The sequence below is a fragment of the Eretmochelys imbricata genome, chromosome 9 (genome assembly GCF_965152235.1).
Source record: "Eretmochelys imbricata isolate rEreImb1 chromosome 9, rEreImb1.hap1, whole genome shotgun sequence".
NCBI classification, from domain to species: Eukaryota; Metazoa; Chordata; order Testudines; family Cheloniidae; genus Eretmochelys; species Eretmochelys imbricata.
The window spans coordinates 85,484,812-85,508,548 of NC_135580.1; the positions used below are offsets into that span (position 1 = coordinate 85,484,812).

The following is a 23,737-nucleotide window of genomic DNA, read 5'->3' on the forward strand; positions in this document are numbered from 1 at the left end:
AAATCCTGCTTCCCACCATGGAAGTGTCTCCTCGGGGCTACAAGTAACCTCCTCCTGTTGGGGGGAGGGATAGCTCAGTGGTTTGAGCATTGGCCTGCTAAACCCAGGGTTGTGAGTTCAATCCTTGAGAGGGCCATCTAGGGATCTGGGGCACAAAATTGGGGATTGGTCCTGTTTTGAGCAGGGGGTTGGACTAGATGACCTCCTGAGGTCCCTTCCAATCCTGGTATTCTATGATTCTATGACACATCTCTCCCCTCTTCAGTCTAGCCAATTTCTTTACCTGTTGCTTCACCCAAGTTTCTCTTCCCCCTCCAAGGGACTGAAGAGTTATACGAGTTTAGGTGCAAGACTTGTAATCTTACACTGAAAAAGAAAGATTCACAGAAGAGATGTTTGCCACAAGTGTTTAGTTTCACTATTTTAATATCATGAAATAAAAGTACAAAAACTTTACAGGTATATTGTTTATTACATGAAGATAGAACAGTTAACATTTGCATTTATTTTCTAGCAAAACCTGTATTACCAGTCACTCAGCAGTGTAAATACTAACCACTAATTTCACCACCATGTGTGCATTTTGTTTTAGGAGGAAACTGCAGAGGTAAAGGCAACAATCTTGTGAGGCTTCATTATAACTGAAAAAAATATTCAGCCTGTTTACAACAGAAGCTGTGCTCAAACAGACCGTCCATATTTAATACAGGTTTCACCTAGGAGGCTTTGCAAAAGTGTTAAGACATTTGAACTAGTCATCTTGTCTCAGGGCTGTAAGTGGGGATTTTCTTGTATTATAGGATATTAGCATTTTGAAGTCCTAGTTCTATATATTTGCAAAGATAAACAGTGTGCGTGTATGTGAACGGGGCCTGGGGTGAGACGATGTGCAGTCTTGACATAGCTTGTGCTGTTTATTGAATGAAATCCATGAATTGTTCTCGTCTGAAGACAGATCATGAACTGTTGTATGTAAAGTGCAGAAAATTCAGTAGCTATCAGTTGGCTAACCCAAACGTGATTAAAATCAAGTTTATCCAAAGTGGATCTCTGGGAATGCTTATAGGTTGATGTTGCCAAAGCAGTAGTTGACTAAGAAACAAAACCCAGGATTTCACTGTATTTTCTCTGTTTGCTAAAATATCAGCCACATGTCTTCCCCACCCTCAAGTTATTTTTAACCTCATCAAGTGTATACAACACATCAGCAAACATGAAACAAGTAAACCCTTACATTACAATAACCTTATAAAATGTCCTAAACTCAATTTCATACATGCACCTCACATTTTTAGACAAACCTTCAGGTAAAGAATTTACTTATGACAAACAGATTGAACTGGTCAAAAATGCTATGTCCCTTGTTGGATCATGTGGTTTCCTTTCAAATAATTCATAATTTCATGAAGCATGCATGAAACCAAATTGTGAGTTTACAAATAAATAAAATGGCGCTCACCATTATTACTGATTTTATATATTTTATCATTTATCGAAATGATTAACTTAACTCAGTCCCTTAAGGATGAATTTTGGGGGTGTTTAAAATAAAAGTATTTGGAAATCGTAAGCACATTTAAAATTGTTAGAACTATGCTTTGTTTTTGGAAGGGTCATCCTTGTTTCTTCTCTTTACGTCCCAATTATAAACTCTAGCCATATCTGAGGGTATAGTTAAGGAAGCTGCTATAATGCAAAAAGAGATAACTAATTGCAGAACCACCCATGTATGTTCAATCCAAGTTAATCTTGCTTGTTTCACTGACGCATGACAGACAATATAGAAACCGATTAACAGAACAGTTGACTGTAGTGCAGAACCTTGATGCTGTGGAAATTGTGACAACTGACAGGGCAGCTATACATGGTCACTACTCATGGTCACTCCCCTGTTCAGAGGATCTACATGCTAACAATTACATATTTTTTGCACATACATTTCTCCCTTCATATTTACTTCCACTCCTATGTGCCAAAGCTAAAACTGCTTCCAGTTACAACTTATCCCTTTTTGGTTGCAACGTTTACCTATTTCAGCCATTCATGACTTTATTCAGCACTGAATGTCCTTTAACATTGGCAACATTTGAAACCCTAATAGCTCCCCTCCAGTACTAATAAATAGCTAAAGTATCAGTCTTCAACTAGGTAAATAATCTGTGCTCATTGCTAAAGGCAGGTTTGAAGCAGACAATCCAAAAACATAATGCAAAATGAATGTGATACTATCAAGACTCCCCAGAAAGGTTCGTTAACATGGTTCCAGCACTGGCTTTCTTGCTCACAAGAGCATCAAGGTGGCAGCTGAATTAGGTATTCTGCTGGTGGAGAACACAAAGAACACCACTTGTGTACTATCCAGAGTCGTGCCAAGGAACCATTTTGCTCTGAAGCGTCAATAAATCCAATTGGCTACCAACTCTAAGTACTAGTCTATGTCCTCAAGTTACCCACTTAGAACTGCAGTGCCCATCACAACAAGTTGCATTCGTAGCCCATTTTCCAGCTCTGTCTGTTAAGAGATGGAATTCCAACAGGGACTAGCTGTGTTACATTAAACTGTCCCTTCCCTTGCTCAGAATTTGAGACACAAAGTCCACCGTTACCATTCAAGACAGCTACTTGCTAATCCTCCATCCACTACTCTGGTTAGGGAAAGCAAATAAACAGAGCTGAATAATGCATTTCTCTTTCTAAAAATATATTTATCTGTGGAAAGGTGAGAAAAATTTGTACCAGTGTTTAAATTAAAAGTTTTTTTTTTCCTCCAAAAGGATATTAACTTCTGTGGTGGTGAACTGATCTCTAAGAAAATCCAGGTCTTCCTCTAGAGACTCAAGATTTCTTGTGGCTGTAGACAAATTCTTTTCTAACAGAGCCTGGGCTTCATCAATATCATATTCAAGCATCACATTGGCCTAAAAGAAAAGATATTTAATTTTAATATAGCTTTTACTCTAGGTTGAGCATCTTAAGGAAAACATTAACTCTTTCCAAGGGGAATGTTACAAACGTTTCAGACTGATTCTAACCTACTACGTAGACAGACACTCACAGATATACACCGAAGCTAGCTATGTAAACAAAAAGGAAGTGCAATGCAGGGACCTATGTGTGGCCTTTATCACCTCAGTATTTAAGTAAAACCCACAAAAGGCTTGCAAATATTTCTCCCCATGTCATTTTAAGCAACAAATGGATGCTTGCTGCATTTGTGGACAGCAGTCAAAAACAAAAGCAAGACTTTAGTGTTTTCAGAATTACATACATTTTAATTAACACAATTCTAACATTTCTTTTCAAAATGGAAGAGGGCTCCCTCAGCAAGTGTTTCTCCAAAATATCTTTAAAATGTTAAAAATATACTACTTTTAATAAAGTCTTCTGGAAACATCCAGATGCAACAGCAGAATGCTCTTACCCTAGTATCCCCAACAACAAATCAACAAAACCATCTGATGCAATTTAGGACAAAATTCTTTTTTGACATATACATGGCAGATCTTATCACTAATAAGTTGTTCTCTCGGTGCATGAGTTCCCATGTCGAAAGACCAACAATGTCAAGTGAAAGTGCTGAAGACCCCAGAGAAGTTTTGTCCTTTGTGAGTACTGAGTAAGAGTTATATACAGTTTGTCAACATTATTTTCTTTATTTGGAGATCGGTGCTTACAATTTCACATCTATGTAGCAACTAGCATCAGTCGTCAAGTGCATTGTCATTCAGTGGAATTTCACAGAATCAGAGTTAGAGATATAACAGAGCTCTTCTATCTTCCAGACTATTAAATTAGTTCTGGGAGTGATTTTCAAAGGCATAAATGGCAGGTTGGCACTTAATAGTGGAAGACAACATTAACATACATTCTTGAAGGATTATGGGGCAAAAAAAGGAACCACCAACATTGAGCAAACATTCCACAGAAAAACATGTCAGCATTGGTTTGGATCAGTGTATGTTACTTCTTATGACTCTGGAATAAGAACTCCTACAGGTAGCCTCCATGAGACCGAGGATGCACTATATTAGTAATTATTTTTTCCTTGACAAAGAAAGCCTTAACTTTTCATGAAAGCAATTAGAAATAGAGCATACACAGCCCAATACAAACCAATATATGCTGTAAGCCATGAGGAGGCAGTAAGGTCAAGACATGCCCACAAACTGCATAAAACCTGTCATAAAATGCATTGTTAGCATGACTAATTTTTTGTGGCAGGTTTATTTTTGTGTGAATACAAGTTAATGGCAACAAATATTCAATGCAAAAAAGCCACTGGCCCCATATTTTGACAGTTGTAAATGAATGTGAATACACCACACCCAAAAGCCCGCAACAGCTTTCATGGAGCCAAAGCTATATGAATTCTGCAGGCAGGCTCTTACACTGATGGGGACCAGGGAGAAATCCTTCAGAAAAGCTGACATTTAATAAAGGATGCTCAGGTTGGAATGAAGTTCTAAACGTTTCCAAAACTTCCGTACTTCAAGCCCTCACTAAGTGCTTGTCTTCATAAGGATAAAGCCTAAAATAGCTAGTGTGCACTAACTGCCCCCGTGGACACTCTTATTCCATACTAAGAGTGCCTTTGTGCAGATAACTTGAGTAAGAGAGCATCATATAGCTCTGTGTGCAGACCATGTTTTTGTCCTAACCAAGAGACTCAGCTCTGGCATGGGGAGTTCAGGGACTTAGTGGTCTCAAAATAAACATTAGTAAGTTAGTTATCTTTGCAGTTAAGGAAAGGTATGAACACAGAATATCCCTGCTTGATACCGCTTAAGTACTTAGAGGTCTCTTTTGTTTAAAACCTTTGACCCAGCCAACCCGTTATCTGGGCTTAGATACAAAGTTGATAAGTGCCCTATAAATATGTAAGATACAAGACAAATCCTTTCCTCATTTGAAATACAATGTAGATACTTCGTGAATAGGGTAGTAAGAGGCTATATATGGCTAAACATACAGAAGACAAATAGAAAAATATTAACAGACCTAATTGTCAAAACAAACTGTTTTACTGGGCATGTGCCTTCAAGGCAGTGGTGGAGTGGTATTCTGAACCACAGTGCAATAATGAAATACCTATAATCAATCATTCTGATTAATTTAATCTTAAAGAAAAGCCAGATTGGAATTTATGGCTCATCAGAAAAAAGTGTGAGCGTTAAATAAAACAGATTAAATTAAGTCCCTAACATGTTGAAATTGCCCTGTAAGGTTTACTTCACAGACAAAGCAGTTTTTATTGTTGCAAGCAGCAGAGTCAATGTAAACTGCAGACTAGCTACATCATGTTCTGCTGCAAACATAATCAACAAGATTGCGAGATAAATATTCACAGCTCCGAATTTATTGACAGTTGTTGGTCATTATACATAAAGTAAGAAAAAGCAAACTGAAAATGTACAATTATGGTTAGAAAAAGTCACCATATAAAAATGCCAGCTTCTTCCTTAACAGTTTTAGCCCATTTGACTTTACCTCTCGAAAAAGTGTGTCACTACTTGGGACTCCCGTTACCCCTGCAGAGCCAACAGCTAGGGAGGAGAGAGAGTTGGAGTCTGTTCTGGTTTGTGCTTTGACATACCAGTCGGCCCTCCACCTGGAACTTAGCTAAGCTGTGCCAAGTCAAAGACAATGGGGCTGCACAGGGGTAGCTGAAGAATCTTAATTACTGATGCAAAAGCCAAAAAGAATACAGCTTGATTTTCAGACCCAAAGTTGAATCTAAAGGGTTCTCTCAGATATTTTTAAAATGTCTATTACTGCAGTATTAATTTGTATTACCATAGTGACTATGAGCCCCAGTCATGAACCAAAACCCCATTGAGCTAGATGCTGTATAAACACAGAACAAAAAACCTGTCCATACTCCAAAGAGCTTACAAGTGGTAAGGCATAAGTTAGAAATGGAAGAGATGGGAAAAGAAACAAAGACACTGCTTTTCAAAAACAAACACCACAGTGTCTCCCTTCAGCGTATAACTGCATAAATTATTGCACTAAAAATTTTACAGCATTTTCTTAGCCTTGTGGTGTCTTGTAAATTAAGACTATAGTTATGCAAGTTACTTGTCCAGAATCTAGTACCTACTATTCCATGAAGACCTTTTTGCACTGAACTCCCACTGGAGGCTGGAGTAGGGACCAATTACTTGATCACCTAAATGTGCTGTTTTTCTAGTTTTGACCATAATTATACTTTTAGAAATTACACCAGGTACTTAACTTTCCTTATACTTCATACAATTCCATTAAACTCAATGATTGCACAGAATTTTGTCCTTCTGAGTGGTAGAGATAAACAATTATTTAAAAATATTTTAGAGGCATTCTGTAGTTACTTACCCCCAACCACAAACAGACTTTATCCGTAGGAGGAACTGATGCTTTACAGTAGAGGTTATCTGCCAATAAAAATCTGGTCTCCATTGGGTTTGTGGATTCCTTAAGATAGATCACAGAACTTGAAGTTGCTACTTGCATTGCAAATGGTTAAGACAGCATACAGAAACTAGAGTAAAGAACACACTTTTCAGCTTTTTTTTTTTTTAAAGTAATATGTGACTATTAAACTTTCGGGGGTCTACTGTAAACTTTTACTTCAAAATAGAAGTTAAAACCCCAAATTTGAGGACAGCGTGTTATAAGGTGGTGATTTTATACACAAATTAGAAATGGCTACAAAGACTAACAGTCCATGGAGCCCAAGCTTAGTGCATCATTTGCAGCTATTAAAAGTGAAGTTTACAGCGGGAATGTTAACTTTCTGAAAGCTAGTAAATAAAGTTATATGCCTTAAGAATAATTCCACTGTAACTTATAGAAGTGAATTATGTATGCTCTCCAAAACATTTATTGAAATGTTTTCTGCTAGTATGGAAAAGCTGTTAGCTTTATTTATTCATACCCCATTAAATAATCAAAATAGTTTACCTTTTTCTTCTGCATATATTTTAAAATGTCTAATGTCTGTTTAATTTCAGGAATCTGACTTTTTAGCCTGTGAATTAACAAGAATCATAATTTAGTATTTTGCACATACAGATAAGATTCCCCAAACAATTAGCTATTATATAATCCAACCTTTTCTTTTTAATTTTAGAAACTCAAGTTCTACAGACCTTCTCTATTCATTTGAATCAGCTGTTAAAGTCATAATTAGGCCTAGAATTTAACACAAATACTTCACTTCTAAATATATAAGATATCTAGCAAGTACACTTAACTAGGGAGGCTGGATGTACCTGGCATGTTCCAACATTCTAATCAATACAATGAATACAAGGCAAATTCTGATGGAACAAGCATGTTACTCTGAGCGAAGAATTAAAATTAGAGCTGGTCAGAAATTCTCATGGAACATTCATCAGAAAATGCTGATTAATCAAAATTGAAAAGTTCTGCGGGAATGTGGCAATTTAGGCAAATCCTTTAATAGAAACTTGCTTGGTTTACTGCCAGCTCCCCCACTCGTGCCTCCATCTCTTTGGCAACCCAGACTCCACAGCAGCTTGCCAGGTTGGCTGCAAAGGCAGGCAGTGGAGTTATTCATAGATAAGGATCCCCCTCAATAAAAGCAAGCCCCAGTTTCTGCCTCTGTTATTGCTCACAGCTTTCTCCAAAAGTAGCAGCTGAGTAAAATTAATAAAGCCTGGTCAGTTCACAGTGCTATTCAGTGGTAGGGAGCAGTGGATCTGACAATCATTTCAATTTCAGTCAACTCTTTAGGTTCACAAGCAACTGGGCAGCCAAGCAGGCAAGCTGCCACAATGCAGTTCCCAGATCCTAGGGCATCTTATTTCATTTTAGTAACACCAAAAAGTTGTGAAAGTATTTAAATCAAGACTTGATGTCTTTCTAAAAAGATAACTTGCTAAAGCAGAAGTTATGGGTTTTCACACATTCTCTATACCTGTCAAAAAATGCATGTGTTCTGAAACACCATAGTCAGTGCGCTCTCAAAAACAAAGTGATGCTCTCTTTCTTTCTCCAAGCTTATGAATTTTAAGGGTGCTGGATGAGTTGGTACTACCAGTTAACATTAAGAAATGGACTGCAGTAACTATTTTAGTGGCCACAAGACTTATTTTGAAAAAATGGGAAATCTGCAATTCCTCCCTCATATACAGACTGGTATAGGGAACACTCTACTATTGTATTAATGGAAAAAATGACTGTAATAGAAACACTTGGAAAAATTGAGGATGTCTGATCATACATGAAACTATTGCATACTTTTGCAGTTTAGTATATGCTAGTCCCAACACTTGTAGGTTATGTTCTCACTTATCTATTTAGTGACTTTAATAACTGATGCCTGGCATGACCTCTGCAGGTTTGGGGTTTTTTCTTTGCTTTTTCCAGGTTTTGCAAACAATGAATGTTAAATTTTGTTATATTTATGCTATTTCTATCTTGAGCCTATATTTATATATGTTTTGTTTTATTATGTGTTTATATTTTATATAAAAATAAAAAGTAAACAAAAGTTACTAGCTTGGTGTAAAAGTGCCTTGGTGAAATTTTATGACCTGTGTTATACAGGCGGTCAGACTAGACAATCACAGTAGTCATTTCTGGCCTTAAAGTCTATCAAGCTATAAGCTCAGGCTTACTGACACTGCTGATCAGTCTGTGGGGAAAAAAAACGTGGAGTTGCACCTTTCTAAATTTATTGCATTATTGGCACTGCTAATACTTCCTGTCACTTCTTAAGGCAGTTGGAAATACTAAACAAAATATAACCTTTTTTTGAAGTCTTATTTTCAATTTCAAAACTTTGAAAAAAAAATTTAACTCACCTCCTTTTCTTCTGAGCAAGGTTAAGTTCCATAAATTTATATTTCTGATATTGTTCATCCAGCTTCTTAAGCACTACATCTGCAGTTTCATTTCCAGGCTGTTTCATAAAAGAATCTACATCCTCCTTTAAGAAAAAGATAAAATTAAGAATTTTACAGAAACCCAAGATCTAATTATGTGATCAGAAAGATTAGGTAGACAAAAGTTATTTTGCACTAAAAGTGATTTTATACCTTCAATCGTTATTTTCCCTTGACACATCACTCAGATCTTTGCTTGCCTAGAACCTAGATCATGTCCAGTGGACACAGAAGCTATTTCACAATGCTAGAGTTGTTGGTGCATATACCTTACAGTTTCAGCCACATGCAACATGAAATTGTATCTTCTTTTCCATTCGAAAGTGTAGTATCACCTAACCTCTTTGTATTTCAGTTTCCCCATCTATAAAATAGAGATCATACTTCCTTTTCACACTCTTTGGCTATTCAAGTTGTAAGCTCTTTGGGACAGAGACCATCTTACTATACATAAATAAAGTGCCTAGGGCAAAAGGGCCATGATCTTTGTTGGGACTTCTACGCACTTTTGCAATACAAAGAATTAATCTTTCTAGGGCCACTACTTTTAGATTTCTTATTGAGTATTTTGTCAGGAAAGTAGTGACATTCATGTTAAAGAAATGTGATTACAGTTCATTCACAAGCTATTGGTTTGACAGAGTTTGTTTATACATATATCCTGCTACATGACCAAAAAAAAAGGCCCTTTCTCAATTTACTCTTTTATATCTAGAGGCTTCCATTTTTTACTAATGCAAAAAAACCCCAACAATTCCATTAATATAGACTGTGTATGTTTATGGCGCTTTATTGCAGTGATATTTATTTAAATAGGCAGGTTGGTTTTATTATAGTTTACTATGCCACTGACAGCATAAATCCCCTTGGGCTATGGAGACTCACTGTGCACTTGCCCAAATAGGCAAGTGCAGTCAACCTGCTTTCTCAGCATAGAGCCAACAACCAAACGTGAATTCCAAGCTTCATCTGAAGTAGGAGTTCACATTGCTGCCTCCTGATACATAATCTACAAAGTCTCATGGACAAGACACTAGACTGGGAGTCAAGAGACTGCATTTCAAAGACTCTATTTATGTAGCACCTTTTGGATGCAAGGCACCATATAAGCATGATCTATAATCACAAAAACTTCATCTTCCCAGACTAATTCCTTAACTAATTCCTTAACTTAACTAATTCCTTCGTGCCTCTGGAAGACAGCTTGCAAAAGTGTATTAGGACCAACTTGTAAAACTGTTTCACAAAACCCCACAACAGACTTCAAGCAGCTTTCTCAGGTAAATAGTTTACAAAGAGATTCCAGCTGTGGCACCCAACTCATGGGGCTGCATTAACTGTGCTAGTTCTTACTCTTACTTTCACTTGCGAATTTCAGCAGCTCACTAAAGGCATCTTACCTTCTCCTTCTGGAGATGACAAAATATGATCATCGTTTTTCCAGTTGTCAAACAATCCCCTACTGTGTTACAATTTGGCTCTCTGATGGTCTTTTAATTGGCAATGAGGTGTTATACATTCAGTCAAGTCAAAAAGCGTGTGCATTTATCATCATTACCAACATATCTATTGAACAGGAGTGCCATACTCCATACTGAATCAATCTCTTTTTAGACACGGATTCATACACAACATTCTCAACAGTGTACAAAGTCACCAACACCTTCATTAACACTTTTCAATCAACCGACACATCAGAGAATTGGTTGCCTACATGAGATGGTCTTCCAGACACTGCAGACGCATCAATAATTTCAAGGCACTTCAAGAATATATCATTAGAAGAAGAATTCACAATAAGAATAGCCATAAAACAGGAAAGACTCAAGACGGCACCCCCAATGGAACACCATTAAAAACTACTTGTAATACAATGAGACTTGACACCTCATTCATTTGAAAAAATATCTCCAGATCCCTTCTGTACCAAGTTAATATCAATTTCCAAGTACTGTAGCAAGACACTGTAAGTAGGAGCGGTTCTGTAGGCGTATGTGAAAAGGTCAGTTTCCCACACTGAGAAACATAACTTTTTAATCTTTGTAAAACCTAATCACTACTTTTGATCTGGTACACAAAGCCAGAAATCAAAATAGAAGCAAAGAATTAAGAGACTACATAGCAATATCTACCTTGACTACTCTTCAAGTAATAAAAAGGAGACTCTTTCAGAGACTGAAGTGTCAAAAGAGAATGAGCTGAACAAATTATACAGCAACTAGTCAATAGGATCAATAGCACTCATTCAGGAGTTCTGAAGGAACTCAAGAAGGAGGTGGAAAAGTTACTAACAAAATATGCAATCTCTCATTAAGATCAGCTACTGTGCCAGAGGACTAGACACTAGCAAGCTGCAAGAATGATCCTGGATATTGCAAACCTTACTTTACTGCTAAGTTAGCACCTTACTTTACTGCCAAGTGAATTGATGGCAATAATGCGAATTATAAAACACCTAAATTCACATAATATAATAGTCAGATCAGCATGGCTTCTGTAGAGGAAAAAGTCATGATTCTTCAGTCTCCTAGAGTTCTCTGGTGAAGCAACAAGATATTGGGGGAAAGAGCCGATGAACATAATGGATTTGGACTTTCAAGAAGTCTTTCACAAAATCCCTCACCAAGAAGTAGTAAGGATTAAAGGAACCTAAACTAAGTAATCATGGCATAGAGGTCGTTCTGTCATATATTTGAAAGTGACTAATGAAATCATTGGGAGTTTGGTGCATAGGTACTTTTGAAAATCCCATTAGGCACTTATCTACATCTCTAGGAGCCTAAATACCCTTGAAAATGTGTGGAAGAGACTAAAAGCAAAGAGTGGAAAATAAACGGTAACTTTTTATTGTAGCAAAAGCTGTATAATGAAATATACCCTAAGGGTCCATACTGGGGTGTTTAATATTCTCATTAATATTGGAATGGGAGACAAGAGAAAGAGCAACATGGTTTAAGGTTTTCCAATGACATTGTTTAGGACATAAGAAATACAAGATAGGCAAGGTAATATCTTTTTATTGGACCAATTTCTGTTGGTGGAAGGGACAAGCTTTCGAGCTTCCTGGAGCTCTTCCTTAGGTCTGAAAAAAGCTCTGTGAATCTCAGAAGCTTGTCTCTTCTTAAATGCTAGATAGTTGAATAGATAATGGCAAATGAAATTTATTGCTAGAAAACGCAAGGCAATAACATGGGGGAAAATAACTTAAAATATATATACACATTCTGGGTTTCAAATTAACTACAGCACTCAAGAAGAGATCTAGAGGTCATCACCGACAGCTCAATAAAAACTTCTGTTCAACGTGCAGTAGCAGTCAAAACACCAAAATGATAAGCTATAGAAAGGTTTCAGAGTAGCAGCTGTGTTAGTCTGTATTGGCAAAAAGAAAAGGAGGACTTGTGGCACTTTAGAGACTAACCAATTTATTTGAGCATAAGCTTTCGTGAGCTACAGCTCATGCATCCGATGAAGTGAGCTGTAGCTCACGAAAGCTTATGCTCAAGCTATAGAAAGAACTAGTTCGTGAAATAATTCTGAAATTGTATTGCCTTTATACAAGTTGATGGACTACCTTCTCTTGAATAACAGCCAACAATTTTTAAACTGTTGAGTGATTGTGCACCCAACTTCTCAGCACTTTCTGAAAATCAAGTCACACTTAAGAAGTGTCAAACCGAGCACCTAAAGTCACCTCTGAAAATCCTGACCAGTGTTCAGTTCTGCCCATGCTGCAAAATGTATAAAAAAAAATCGAAGGGGTGAGGAAAATGATTAGAGGCATGGGAAGAGCTCTATATGAGGAGAGATGGAAAAGAGCTCACTGCTTACTTTAAAAAGGATGTGAATAAGAAGGAACATGACTTAATTTAATGAATGGTAAAGAAGGTCATTCAGGCATTCCTCTTAATAAACAAAGTTTCTCAAAACACAAGAATGAGGGGACAGCCAATTAATTTGAAAGGTAAGTTTAAAACTTAAAAATAAAATGCATGTGAATCTTTTTGCCAATATCAAACTCAGTCTTAGGCGTCAAAAAGGATTAGCCATTTGTATGGATACAAAGGACATTCATAGTAAAATTATACAGAACTAGGAAAGTTATGATAAATATAAACCCTCATGCTTTGGGTCGCAAGTATTAACTGACTAGAAGCTTCCCAAATAAGTAGATTATTCTGTAAATAAATATCCGTTACAGGGATTCTAGCAATTTTCTGTGAAACATTTAGTAGTGGCCACTCTTGAAGACTAGACACCAAACTAGACAGCATGCTTCTCGGAGCCATTAATGCAACTTCTTTCTTCCTAAAATGATTTTAAATATTAAAAAATGTCCTATAACAACATCACAATACACAATATTCAGTCCTTCCAGTAAGGTTTTTCAAATTCACTTTTCCTTTTTTAAATACCGGGTTGCCTTTACAAGTTCGTTAGTATACTGACTAAACAACATATAGTCAGTGGTCATGTCAGTTTTCAGTCTAAACTCTGTCATCAAGGCAAGTTGATCATAGTGCAGATTTATTTTCCCCCCCTCAGACTTTTGAAGGAAATTCAATATAGCAAAAAAGCACACTTTGTTTCAAAGATACGTGATGCTGTTTAATTTTCCGAGAGGAAAAAAAGATGGCTCACCACCTTAGAGTCAAATTAATTTCTCTGTACAGGACAACACCAGTTTTCCCGAAGAGCTCTGGAGATATCAAGGCACCTTAAGGGAAAGCAAGGTTTCAGATAGATAAAGACAGAGCATTTCGCACCGAGTATTGTTGCTTTGGATGCAGATGACAATAGGCTAACCAGGGATCACTGAGTTGTACGATACAAGACTCTAGTCTGCTCAGTTTGACCTCACAGAACTTTACACAAAAGAAAACCTCAGATTTCGGATACCGACCCGCTCCCTAAACGCACACTCACATCCACCATAAACTGCACCAGTATCCGAGTCTGGGGCACACAGATGACACGACCTAGGTTGCGACAGCGCTGAATCCAGAACTGCATCCACGAGGGTTACCTCCCAGCCCCGCAAAGCGCCCCCCACCACTGCGGTTGTGAGTCACAGCAGCCCAGCCCGCTATCAGCGCAGCCGGGGGAGCAGGACCCGCGCCCTGACCAAGGCCCGCGCCGAGCGGGCGGCTCCAGCAGGAGCGACCCTCCCGACCCCGCCGAGCGCAGCCTCCCTGCTCATCACCAACCCCTACCCCCGCCGCACGCAAACGGGGCCCAGCAGCGCCCCAGCGGAAAAGAACCCGCGAGCCCGGGGGAGCTGCGGGCCACCCCCAGGACCCCCCGTCCCGAGCCGCAGGTGGGGGGAGAGCCAACCACGCCCTGGCAGGGACCCCGGGGCGTGGCCGAAGGGATGGGCGAGGTGCCGCCTTCCCACCCCGGGACCCCAGCGCCAGGACCGGACCCGGGCCCATCTCCCTCACGACGGCGCCGCCGGCTCGGCGCCGCCCGCTGCCCCCCTAGCGGGCCGGGAGCGGCTCTCACCACGAACACGGCCTCGGGGATGCCCAGGTGGCCCCGTTTTCCGCCCGCGGGCGCCTCGCCGCAACAAATCTCGCCGCTGGTGGCCGCCGCCATCTTGGGGAACCGACGGCGCTGCGTGCCCTGCGTCCGCGCGGCCTCCCTCCGCCGCGCCACACGATTCCTACGTCACTGCGTCAGCGTGAAACCCACCTCCCCTTCGCGCCCATTGGCTGCAGCGCTTTGACTGACAGGGGAGGGTGGGACCGGAGAGGGGTGGGGCTTAGCTGAGTGGGCGGGGTAGGTGCGTGTTAGTGGGCGTGGCGCAGCGGTGGGCTGGGAGAGTGCGAGGAGTCGGAGTTGGGGGCGCTGTCGCTGCAGGGGGCTGCAGAGGGAACGCGGGGAGCGGTTTGATCCCAGCCGCCTGCTGTCTCCTTGCTCCCCCACTGCTGGGTTGCCAGCCAGGGAGGGGCTTTCTCCCTGCCTGTGCGGCCTCCATGGAAAATATGGTACAGAGCAGAGCCCTGCACAGGACTGTGTCTCCTTCCTAGCCACCTCGGACACCGAAATGTTGGAACAACTCGCTTTACGTTGCCGAACTCATATGTATGACAGACTGGCGAGAGAGAGAGTGTTTCCCCACTAATTTGGGGGTTGGACTGGATGACCTCCTGAGGTCCCTTCCAACCTGGATATTCTGTGATTTAATTATTGCACTCTGGGGCATAGGCGCCAACTCTGGGGGTGCTCTGGGGCTGGAGCACCCGCAGGGAAAAAGTGGGTGCTGAGCACTCATCAGCAACCCCCACATCAGTTCCCCTCTTCCCGACAGCGCCTCCCACCCGCCGGCCCTGCCAATCCGACCTTCCCCTCTCCCCACGACTCCTGCCATCAGCTGTTTCATCGCATGCAGGGATAGGAGGGGGGAGGAGTGAGGGCACGGCCCACTCGGGGTAAGTAGCAGAACAGGGTGGGAAGAGGTGGGGTGGGGGCAGGGCCCTGGGGGAAGGGGGGGGTGGGGGCAGGGCCTGCTGCGGAGCCAGGGATTGAGCACCCCCTGCACACTGGTAAGTCAGCACCTGTGGTCTGGGGTTTTTTTGCCCACCCAATTCCACCTGCAACAAATTGCATTTTACCTCCCCCATACCCCACTATTATGGTAACAGGTCCTGTAGGTTCACAGGCCTGCTGCAGGGCTCTAGTACAGGGCTCTGTAAGGAGCATCAAGGGCTCTGCTGATGGTGCCATTGAACTCCTCTCTCCCGACTTCCACCTCCCATCTCTCCTGGGTGCTCATCTCTCTGCTGTTCTCCTCCATTACCATCTTTTGGATTATTATTGCTGGGTTCAGGTGGGAAAGGGGAAATGTGTCAAGTAAAGTGCTTCCCACATCACCAGCCTTCAGGGTTGTAGATGCTTGACAACCTATCTGAGGTTTGATGACTGTGACCATAGACTGTTGTATTAATTCTTGGGATAATTCTTCTTTAACATAGCTGTACCTCCAGCGGATATGCATTACTATATTTTGTTAACAGGCCCAGCCCAGCTACTCTTTAAAGGCTGGTTTTTTTTTTTTTGTGTGTGTGCTGTGAACCTTGTTTTGAATAAGGAGCATGAGGAACTGAGGACCTTAATGAAGAAGATTTGCATTATGTGTTGGCTCTCTAAAATAAATAACTGGACCTCTTTCCACAAAGTGCTTCTTCATCCATGTTGGAAGAAGGATCTCCAGTTTTTTATGAAAAGGATTGCGGAACTGGATGCTGCTACAACCTTTAGACCCTTAGCATTGACATGACTTCACAAAACAAATGTGAGTGTACTTATGGTCCTATTAGGATAACAATGTTTACATTTTTTCATGTTCTCTGTGTGTATATATATATCTTCCTACTGTATTTTCCACTGCATGCATCCAGTGAAGGGGGTTTTAGCCCACAAAAGCTTGTGCCCAAATAAATTTGTTAGTCTCCAAGGTGCCACAAGTACTCCTTGTTCTTTTTACAGGAATGTCACTCCTTGCAAAACAAGGCTTCAGGGCTTAAATTAGCATTGTTAATCATATCCAGCATGTACATTTTATCTGTCTATGATAGGGTTTTATACTGCTGCCCATCACCATAGATTAGAGATCTTGAGCGCCTTCCATTAGGGATGTAAAATAATAAATGGTTAACCGGTAAGCATTAGTCTTAACTGCCCCTAACAGTTAACCCCCAAACCCGGGTCCAGCCAGAGCAACCCTAGCCAGCCACTCAGAGCAGCCCCAGCTGCACTGACCCCAGCCAGCCGGAGCAGCCCTAGCCCATCGATCCCAACCCCTCTCCCTTTAATTGGTTAACAGATTAAACTATTACAATTATATTGTTTAAACAGTTAACTTTTAAAATGGATATTTACATCCCTACCTTCCATGTGAAATCAATAGCAAAAGTCAGTGGAATTCATGGGGTTTCTGGCATTTTTCCCTCTCTGGGAATCAAAACTCTACTTGGAAGTGGTAGGAGTTTGGGAATAAAGGGGGTGTTTGTATTGTGAGTGTCACTTATGGTGGCGAGGCTCTCTCAAAGAGAAAGTTTGCAGTGTTTCACACAAGTGGTCAGACTCTAGCTTCCCGTGATCTCCTCTGGGAGATTATTCCATAACCAGATCCCTTCAACTGAGAATGCTTTATCTGCAGCTCCCAGAAGCTTCATCTGGGTTTTGTGATCTGCACTGCCTAAGGTGGCACAGCTGTCACAGTTGTTCATAGATCAAAATTTGATCTTTGATGTAGCTGGGGCTTTGATCCATTATTGTATCTATTTTCAACCAGTCAAGAAATAGCAGAAATTTGAGGTAGTAACTAATGCATACTACTTGCTGAGTACTATAACTCTTTCTCTGCATTGACTCTAACGTACTGCACCCATAATTTATTTTTATACTTCAAAATTATAAAAATTTGTTCCAATTGTAATTGTTAGGTGGACTTGAAGCTCCAGTCAAGCTAAAATTTGTCATTTTTTAAAAAAAATTAGAGCTCACTTTATTTTTTGTGCTCTTCTGTAATAAATAATTGAAAACCACATGTTATTTGACCTTTATATTTCAATTCTAGGAACCCCCTCGTGGGGAGATTGCTAGACAAAAAGGAATTCTGACAGTCTGGCAATTACTGGGAATGCCAGGATACAATTTTAAAAAGCCTCTCCCCTCCCTCCCAAAAAAACCCCACATTTTTATAATCAGTAGCTAGTCAAGTCCCTATAAAGAGGTTGTTAAGGTTCCTTCCCCACTCTGAACTCAAGGTTACAGATGTGGGGACCCCCAGGAAAGACCCCCTAAGCTTATTCTTACCAACTTAGGTTAAAAAACTTCCCCAAGGTACAAACTTTGCCTTGTCGGTTACCCCTCCCTTTATATTTATGACAGAGGTAAATTTGGATTAAAGCATAATCATATTTTATATATAAAAATACAGTTATGCTTTAATCCAAATTTACCTCTTTGTCAAGATGCTACTTAAGACTTCAGTAATTCCATAAAAATGATTATTTCCTTGCCTGCAACTTGCCCTTTTGTCTATAGATGTGTTTTTCTGCATCAGCACCCCACTCCCCCCAGGAAGTTGCTCAGTGAGTTCTCCACATGGCTGCCCTCACAGGAGACATTGGGAGGAACCTCCTTTGGAATTCAGGATTGCAGGAAACATGATTCAATTGCCATACTAGTAGTGTTGGCAGTGGTATGGGGCAGAAAGCACCATTTCTGGGTGCCACATGATGGCAGCTCACTATTCCAGTACCACTTAAGTGGTTCAGGAGGCCTGAGCTTTGGAAGCTACACACATGGAGAATATACCCATCAAAAAGAGTTCCTAAATCCCATAGAAGTGATATTCCTCTACTGCAATGTGACAGGGCTCCATTCATCACACTAGCACAACCTGCTGGTCATCTTAGGGATCAGGTTGATACACCCTCTCCCAGAGGTGTCTTGTCCACCACCACTTCTGCTCCTGGATCCACATCACTAAGGATTGCAGCATCCTCTTCATGACACAGCCCTCCAGCTGTGCCACAATCTGTGCTCCCCACTTCTGGAGGCCAGCACTACAGTCTAACTGTTCAGCCACTTCCTACTCCAGATCCCAGCCTAGGGACCCTGTAGATAACAGCCACATACTGCATCCCCTTCAACTTCTCAGTGCATTTCCCCAGACCACTTCCCTACAATTCCAGCATCTTCTTCACCCTTACCTCAGGACCTCAGCATACTAGGCTTAGCAACCAGCAGCTCTCTCTCACACACCCCAACACTGCTCTGTCCAGAGTGCTAACTTTCTTCTGCCTGAAAAGCAGCCAGTCCTCCCTCCTTGAGCTCCAGGGAGCTACTGAATCTGCTCTGCCCAGCAGCTCTTCTTATATGGTCCTGCTAGGCCCTGATTGGCTGCTCCTCACAGCTCCTCTCCTATTGGCTGCTTTTCTTGCAGCCTCCTTAGGGCTTTATTAACCCCTTAAAGGCCAGTGTGGGGTGGATACCAATTACATACAAGTAACATCCACTAATTCAGTTGTAAACACTGGGGGCAAATCTGCTCTCCCCAACCAGAGAGCATAGAACAACCCATATGGTCTTACATGGGAGGTCTGAACATGGAGGCAAAAAAGCCTGGTGCCCTACTATGCTATTGCAGTTGAACTTTGCAAGTACTCTCGGACAGGGTGCATGCACAGGAAATTTGAAAGTGATTGGCAACAGTGCTGATTGGCTAATACTTCCCATAGAAAGGGCGGGGACTAATTAGGGTCCCTCATATTGGCCGTGACACTTGGTTGGGTGGATCCTGGCTGCAGTTGCTTGCAGAGCAATTGTTCTTAACATAGCACATGGTGGGCTGTGGGGAAAGAATTCTCTCACTCTTCCCATGACCCCTGCAGAACTTCCCTGCATTCAGCTAATTCTCACTGGATGCAAAGTTTTATTGATCAAATGTTGGTTTTGCTCTTTGATGTTAGGTAGGGAGCTGAAACCTGACAAATTTGTTTTCTACTCATTGCAAAAGAAATTAAAAAGATTGAATAAAAAGTCAACCATATTGTTGCTATTAAGAGCCATAATAGCATTACAGAGGTACAGTTCTGCTACTATTATATGGCTGGGTTTATTATTTATATTGCTTAAGAGTCTGTCTTGAACCAGGACCCCACTGTGCTAGGTGCTGTACAAACAAAGAACCAAAAGACAGTCCCTGTTCCAGCATGCAGCAAATGAGTTTACAGTTGACTAACTGGTTTTGCTTGCTAAGGTAAGCTCATGCATCAGTTGAAAGCCTGTTAGGAGATGCAGCTTTGATATCAAAGTGATGACCAACTAACAGCTCATACAGATTTAATGGGGCCTTATCAAACCTGCCAAAAATAGGGCCACTAATGTTGGAAACAGTGGAAGCTGAATATAGGTAGAACTCAGGCCTTTTAATACTATTTCTATATGACTTAAATGTCAAATTTGAACGTGAAATCAAACATGTTTGTTCATTATTATGGCACACCATACCCAGTATTAAATGTACCTAAATATGCCAGTGAAAGGGAGAAAGGTTAAGATAGAGGGTGAAATCTAAAGGCCCTGGGCTTGATAAACTTGAGTCCAATCTGTTATTTCATTGGGAAATTTTGCATTTATCACATTCTGTTGGACATAATCACAGCAATGTTATGATGCTCTTAACTCCAAACTGTACTTGCACAAGGCCCTGAACAGTCTCCTCACAGCTTTGAGTAGACTCATCACTTCCATTAGCTTTGTGCTTTCTCCACATTTTATTTCCTTTGCAATTACTTGTTTGAGGATTAACTAACCTATCAGGCTTATGAAAATGATACTGTTATCTCTTCATACTACTTTGAGAGGGGGGAAGGGAACAGTCAGAGATTGCTGTAGCTTGATTAGTATTCCCATAATAGTTCTCTCCTTAGCCAGGACCTTCCCCACCACACGCGCACACCAAAAAACCCCCTCAGTCCCTAATAATGCTCATTAGCAATTTTTAAGTCAGTATTTTTATTTCTTGTTATCAAATCATGGATACTTGGGCACTTCCTTTTATTAATTACACTCAGAAGTGTAGGTCTGAAAGTTGGTTCCAAAATTCCATGCCCTCTTATGCCATCCTGTTATCACTTATGCTTTCCATTGCTTAATCATGGGAGTCTGAGCCCTTACTGCCCAGGCATTTGTTTTGCACACTGAATGTTTCTGTTGTTATACATAAGTATGCTCCATAGCTGGTGCCCTTCCTTTTTAGTTTCCATAGCGACATGCATCTTCCTTTGTGATGTACAAGGGAGGTAGCCGGGTTCCTTTGCATCAATGAACATCAGTTAGCCAGGAATTGTTCCCAACAGAATGGTAGTGAATTGCTTTGTCTCACTGGGTGGCATGCAGCTATGCAAGCCAGATCAAGAGGGTGTCTTTTTCTCTGACTCCTCAGGTTAATGGATGGATTAATAAGGGTAACCTAGAACATCCGAAGCAGCCTCACAATGCAGAGGGACTAGAGTGTATTTTAGCAAGCAGAGGATGAGATAGATTGAAAGAAGCCACAGATAAGGCAAAACACAAATGGGGCTGCGGTGGGTAAAGGCAGAGATACAGACTGTCATAAATATAAAGGGAAGGGTAAACCCCTTTGAAATCCCTCCTGGCCAAGGGAAAACTCCTCTCACTTGTAAAGGGTTAAGAAGCTAAAGGTAACGTCGCTGGCACCTGACCAAAATGACCAATGAGGAGACAAGATACTTTCAAAAGCTGGGAGGAGGGAGAGAAACAAAGGGTCTGTGGGTCTGTCTTTATGCTGTCTTTGCCGGGGATAGACCAGGAATGGAGTCTTAGAACTTTTAGTAAGTAATCTAGCTAGGTATGCGTTAGATTATGATTTCTTTAAATGGCTGAGAAAAGAATTGTGCTGAATAGAATAACTATTTCTGTCTATGTATCTTTTTTGTAACTTAAGGTTTTTGCCTAGAGGGGTTCTCTATGTTTTGACTCTAATTACCCTGTAAGGTATTTACCATCCTGATTTTACAGAGGTGATTTCTTTACTTCTATTTACTTCTATTTCTATTAAAAGTCTTCTTGTAAGAAAACTGAATGCTTTTTCATTGTTCTCAGGTCCAAGGGTTTGGGTCTGTAGTCACCTATGCAAATTGGTGAGGCTTTTTATCCAACATTTCCCAGGAAAGGGGGGGTGCAAGTGTTGGGAGGATTGTTCATTGTTCTTAAGATCCAAGGGTCTGGGTCTGTAGTCACCTAGGCAAATTGGTGAGGCTTTTTACCAAACCTTGTCCAGGAAGTGGAGTGCAAGGTTTTGGGAAGTATTTTGGGGGGAAAGACGTTTCCAAACAGCTCTTCCCCAGTAACCAGTATTTGTTTGGTGGTGGTAGCGGCCAATCCACGGACAAAGGGTGGAATATTTTGTACCTCGGGGAAGTTTTGACCTAAGCTGGTAAAGATAAGCTTAGGAGGTTTTTCATGCAGGTCCCCACATCTGTACCCTAGCATTCAGAGTGGGGAAGGAACCCTGACACAGACACATTTGTGAAGGAGAAGCAACATGAACAGTATGAAGAAAAGTGGGAGAGATTAAAACAAGCGAGAAGAAAATTTAAAAAGTGAGGCTCCTACATCTATATTTAGGTATGTAGATTTGCAAAGATACTGCACCCTTCTGGCTCAGAATTCCTCAAAAGTCAGGCTACTTCTATAGATACTTAAACATGAGCAGAAGACAAGAAGACTTGCAGCCAAAAAGAACAGAAGGGGGAAGGCCAGAGAATCACACAAACCCTGGGAAGAGGAAGGTCTATGTGCTGGAGACCCCCTATAAGAACAGACCGGCCTGTCACCAGAGCTGACCCAGGCTATGTCTACGTGACACAGCCTTTAGCGACATGGCTGCGTCGCCAAAGACGTGCTGCTAAAAGTTGTGCAGTGTAGCCGCTGTTTATTGGCTCTCTTGCCGACAAAAAACCTCCACCCCCAACAAGTGGCATTTGCATTGTCCGCAGGAGAGCTCTCCTGTTCACACTAGCGCTTGTTGTGGCAAAACTTTTGTCTTTCAGGGTTTTTTGTTTTGTTTGTTTTGTTTGTTTTTTAAACACCTCTGAAAGACAAAAGTTTTGTCGTTCAATTGCCAGTGTAGACATAGCCCCAGAGAACAGAAGGGTCTGCTGGAAGCGAAGATACACAGTGTAGACCGAAGGCTGAAGAGGATCCTCATGGGAGCAGGAAAGAATCCAGATTGCCCTTCACATGGGGACAAATTATAACTGCTAGATTCTTGTTGGGATGCACCAAGGAAGGCTACACCAGGCTAGGGAAGATGCTTAAATAAAAATGGAGGCTCAGGTGATCTTCAGTGGGATTCTACCTAGTGGAGGATAATGAAGGCAAGACAAGATCAACAGATGACTCAGGCAAAGGATGCTCTAAAGAGGGCTTTGGGATGTTCAACTCCTGGGAGACATTCATGGACAGAGAACTGTTCTCGTGAGATGGGACTCCACATGAGCAGGGAGGGCAATAGACGTCTGGGATAGAAGTTGGCACAACTGATTAAAAGAGCTTTAAGCTAGGAATTTGGGGGGGACAGTTGGGAGATGCACATTCAATCTCCACACCTGATTCTAATAGAGAGAAGGAGGAAAAATAAAGTAAGAGAGGACACAGCAATGGAGAAAGGAACAATGGAGTGTAAGAGAATGGACAACTAGAAGATAGTGCCAATCCCAATGACAGTAACAGGCGATACTGGCAGATAAATGACTGTACCTAATCAGGAAAGGAATCTAGGTGAAACCAAGAAGAAACAACTAAGATGTCTGTGCACCAGTGCAAGGAGCATAGGTAGCAAAATGAAGGAACTAGAACTACTGGTTCAGGCGGGATAGTAGGGATAACAGGGTCATGGTGGAATGGTAGTCATGACTGCAATACAAGTATTGAAGGGTATATGCTGTTCAGGAAAGACAAGTAAAAGGTGGAGTAGTAGTATTGTATTGTAATGACAAGGTAGATTGTAAAGAACTTAGAAATGATGGAGTGGATAAAACAGAATTTCTTGTGATTAAAATCACTTTGGGGAAGAAAGGCAACAGAGGTTATCTTTATAACCACTAGTATAGTGCTTGGGGTCTGCTGTAGACCCTGAGGAGCCTATCTGGATATGGATAGAGAATATTTTTGATGAAATAAATAGTAGTGGGAATGTGATGATGGGAGATTTCCCAGATACAGATTGGAGAACAAGTGCTACTAATAATGGTAGGGCCAGATGTTCCTGGACGTGATAGTTGACAGATTTCTTCACCAGTCACCGA

General features: G+C 41.1%; 1 protein-coding gene across 2 annotated transcripts; it reads right to left on the minus strand.

Moving 5' to 3' along the window:
* Positions 1 to 393: 393 nt before the first annotated feature.
* VBP1 (VHL binding protein 1) lies at positions 394 to 14,536 on the minus strand. Of its 2 annotated transcripts, none has more exons than XM_077826489.1 (6): positions 14,394 to 14,536; positions 8,811 to 8,935; positions 6,943 to 7,009; positions 6,355 to 6,453; positions 2,776 to 2,918; positions 394 to 1,658 (listed from the first exon to the last, which is right to left on the minus strand). In XM_077826489.1, the coding sequence occupies exons 1-6, from the start codon at positions 14,484 to 14,486 to the stop codon at positions 1,592 to 1,594; spliced, it is 594 nt and encodes a 197-aa protein (XP_077682615.1). In that variant the 5' UTR covers positions 14,487 to 14,536; the 3' UTR covers positions 394 to 1,591. The 2 variants fall into 2 exon arrangements, with proteins under 2 accessions (XP_077682615.1, XP_077682616.1); XM_077826490.1 differs by lacking the exon at positions 14,394 to 14,536 and adding an exon at positions 10,292 to 11,034.
* Between the last annotated feature and the right edge of the window lie 9,201 nt (positions 14,537 to 23,737).

What these genes read in the sequence shown, in the direction of transcription:
- VBP1 (XM_077826489.1), bottom strand. Translation starts at nt 14,486, where the DNA reads ATGGCGGCGGCCACCAGCGGCGAGATTTGTTGCGGCGAGGCGCCCGCG. An exon ending in AATATATGCAGAAGAAAAAG is followed by an intron (nt 6,454 to 6,942) that starts GTAAACTATTTT and finishes ATCTATCTTAAG; the next exon opens with GAATCCACAAACCCAATGGA. An exon ending in AAGTCTGTTTGTGGTTGGGG is followed by an intron (nt 2,919 to 6,354) that starts GTAAGTAACTAC and finishes CTTTTCTTTTAG; the next exon opens with GCCAATGTGATGCTTGAATA.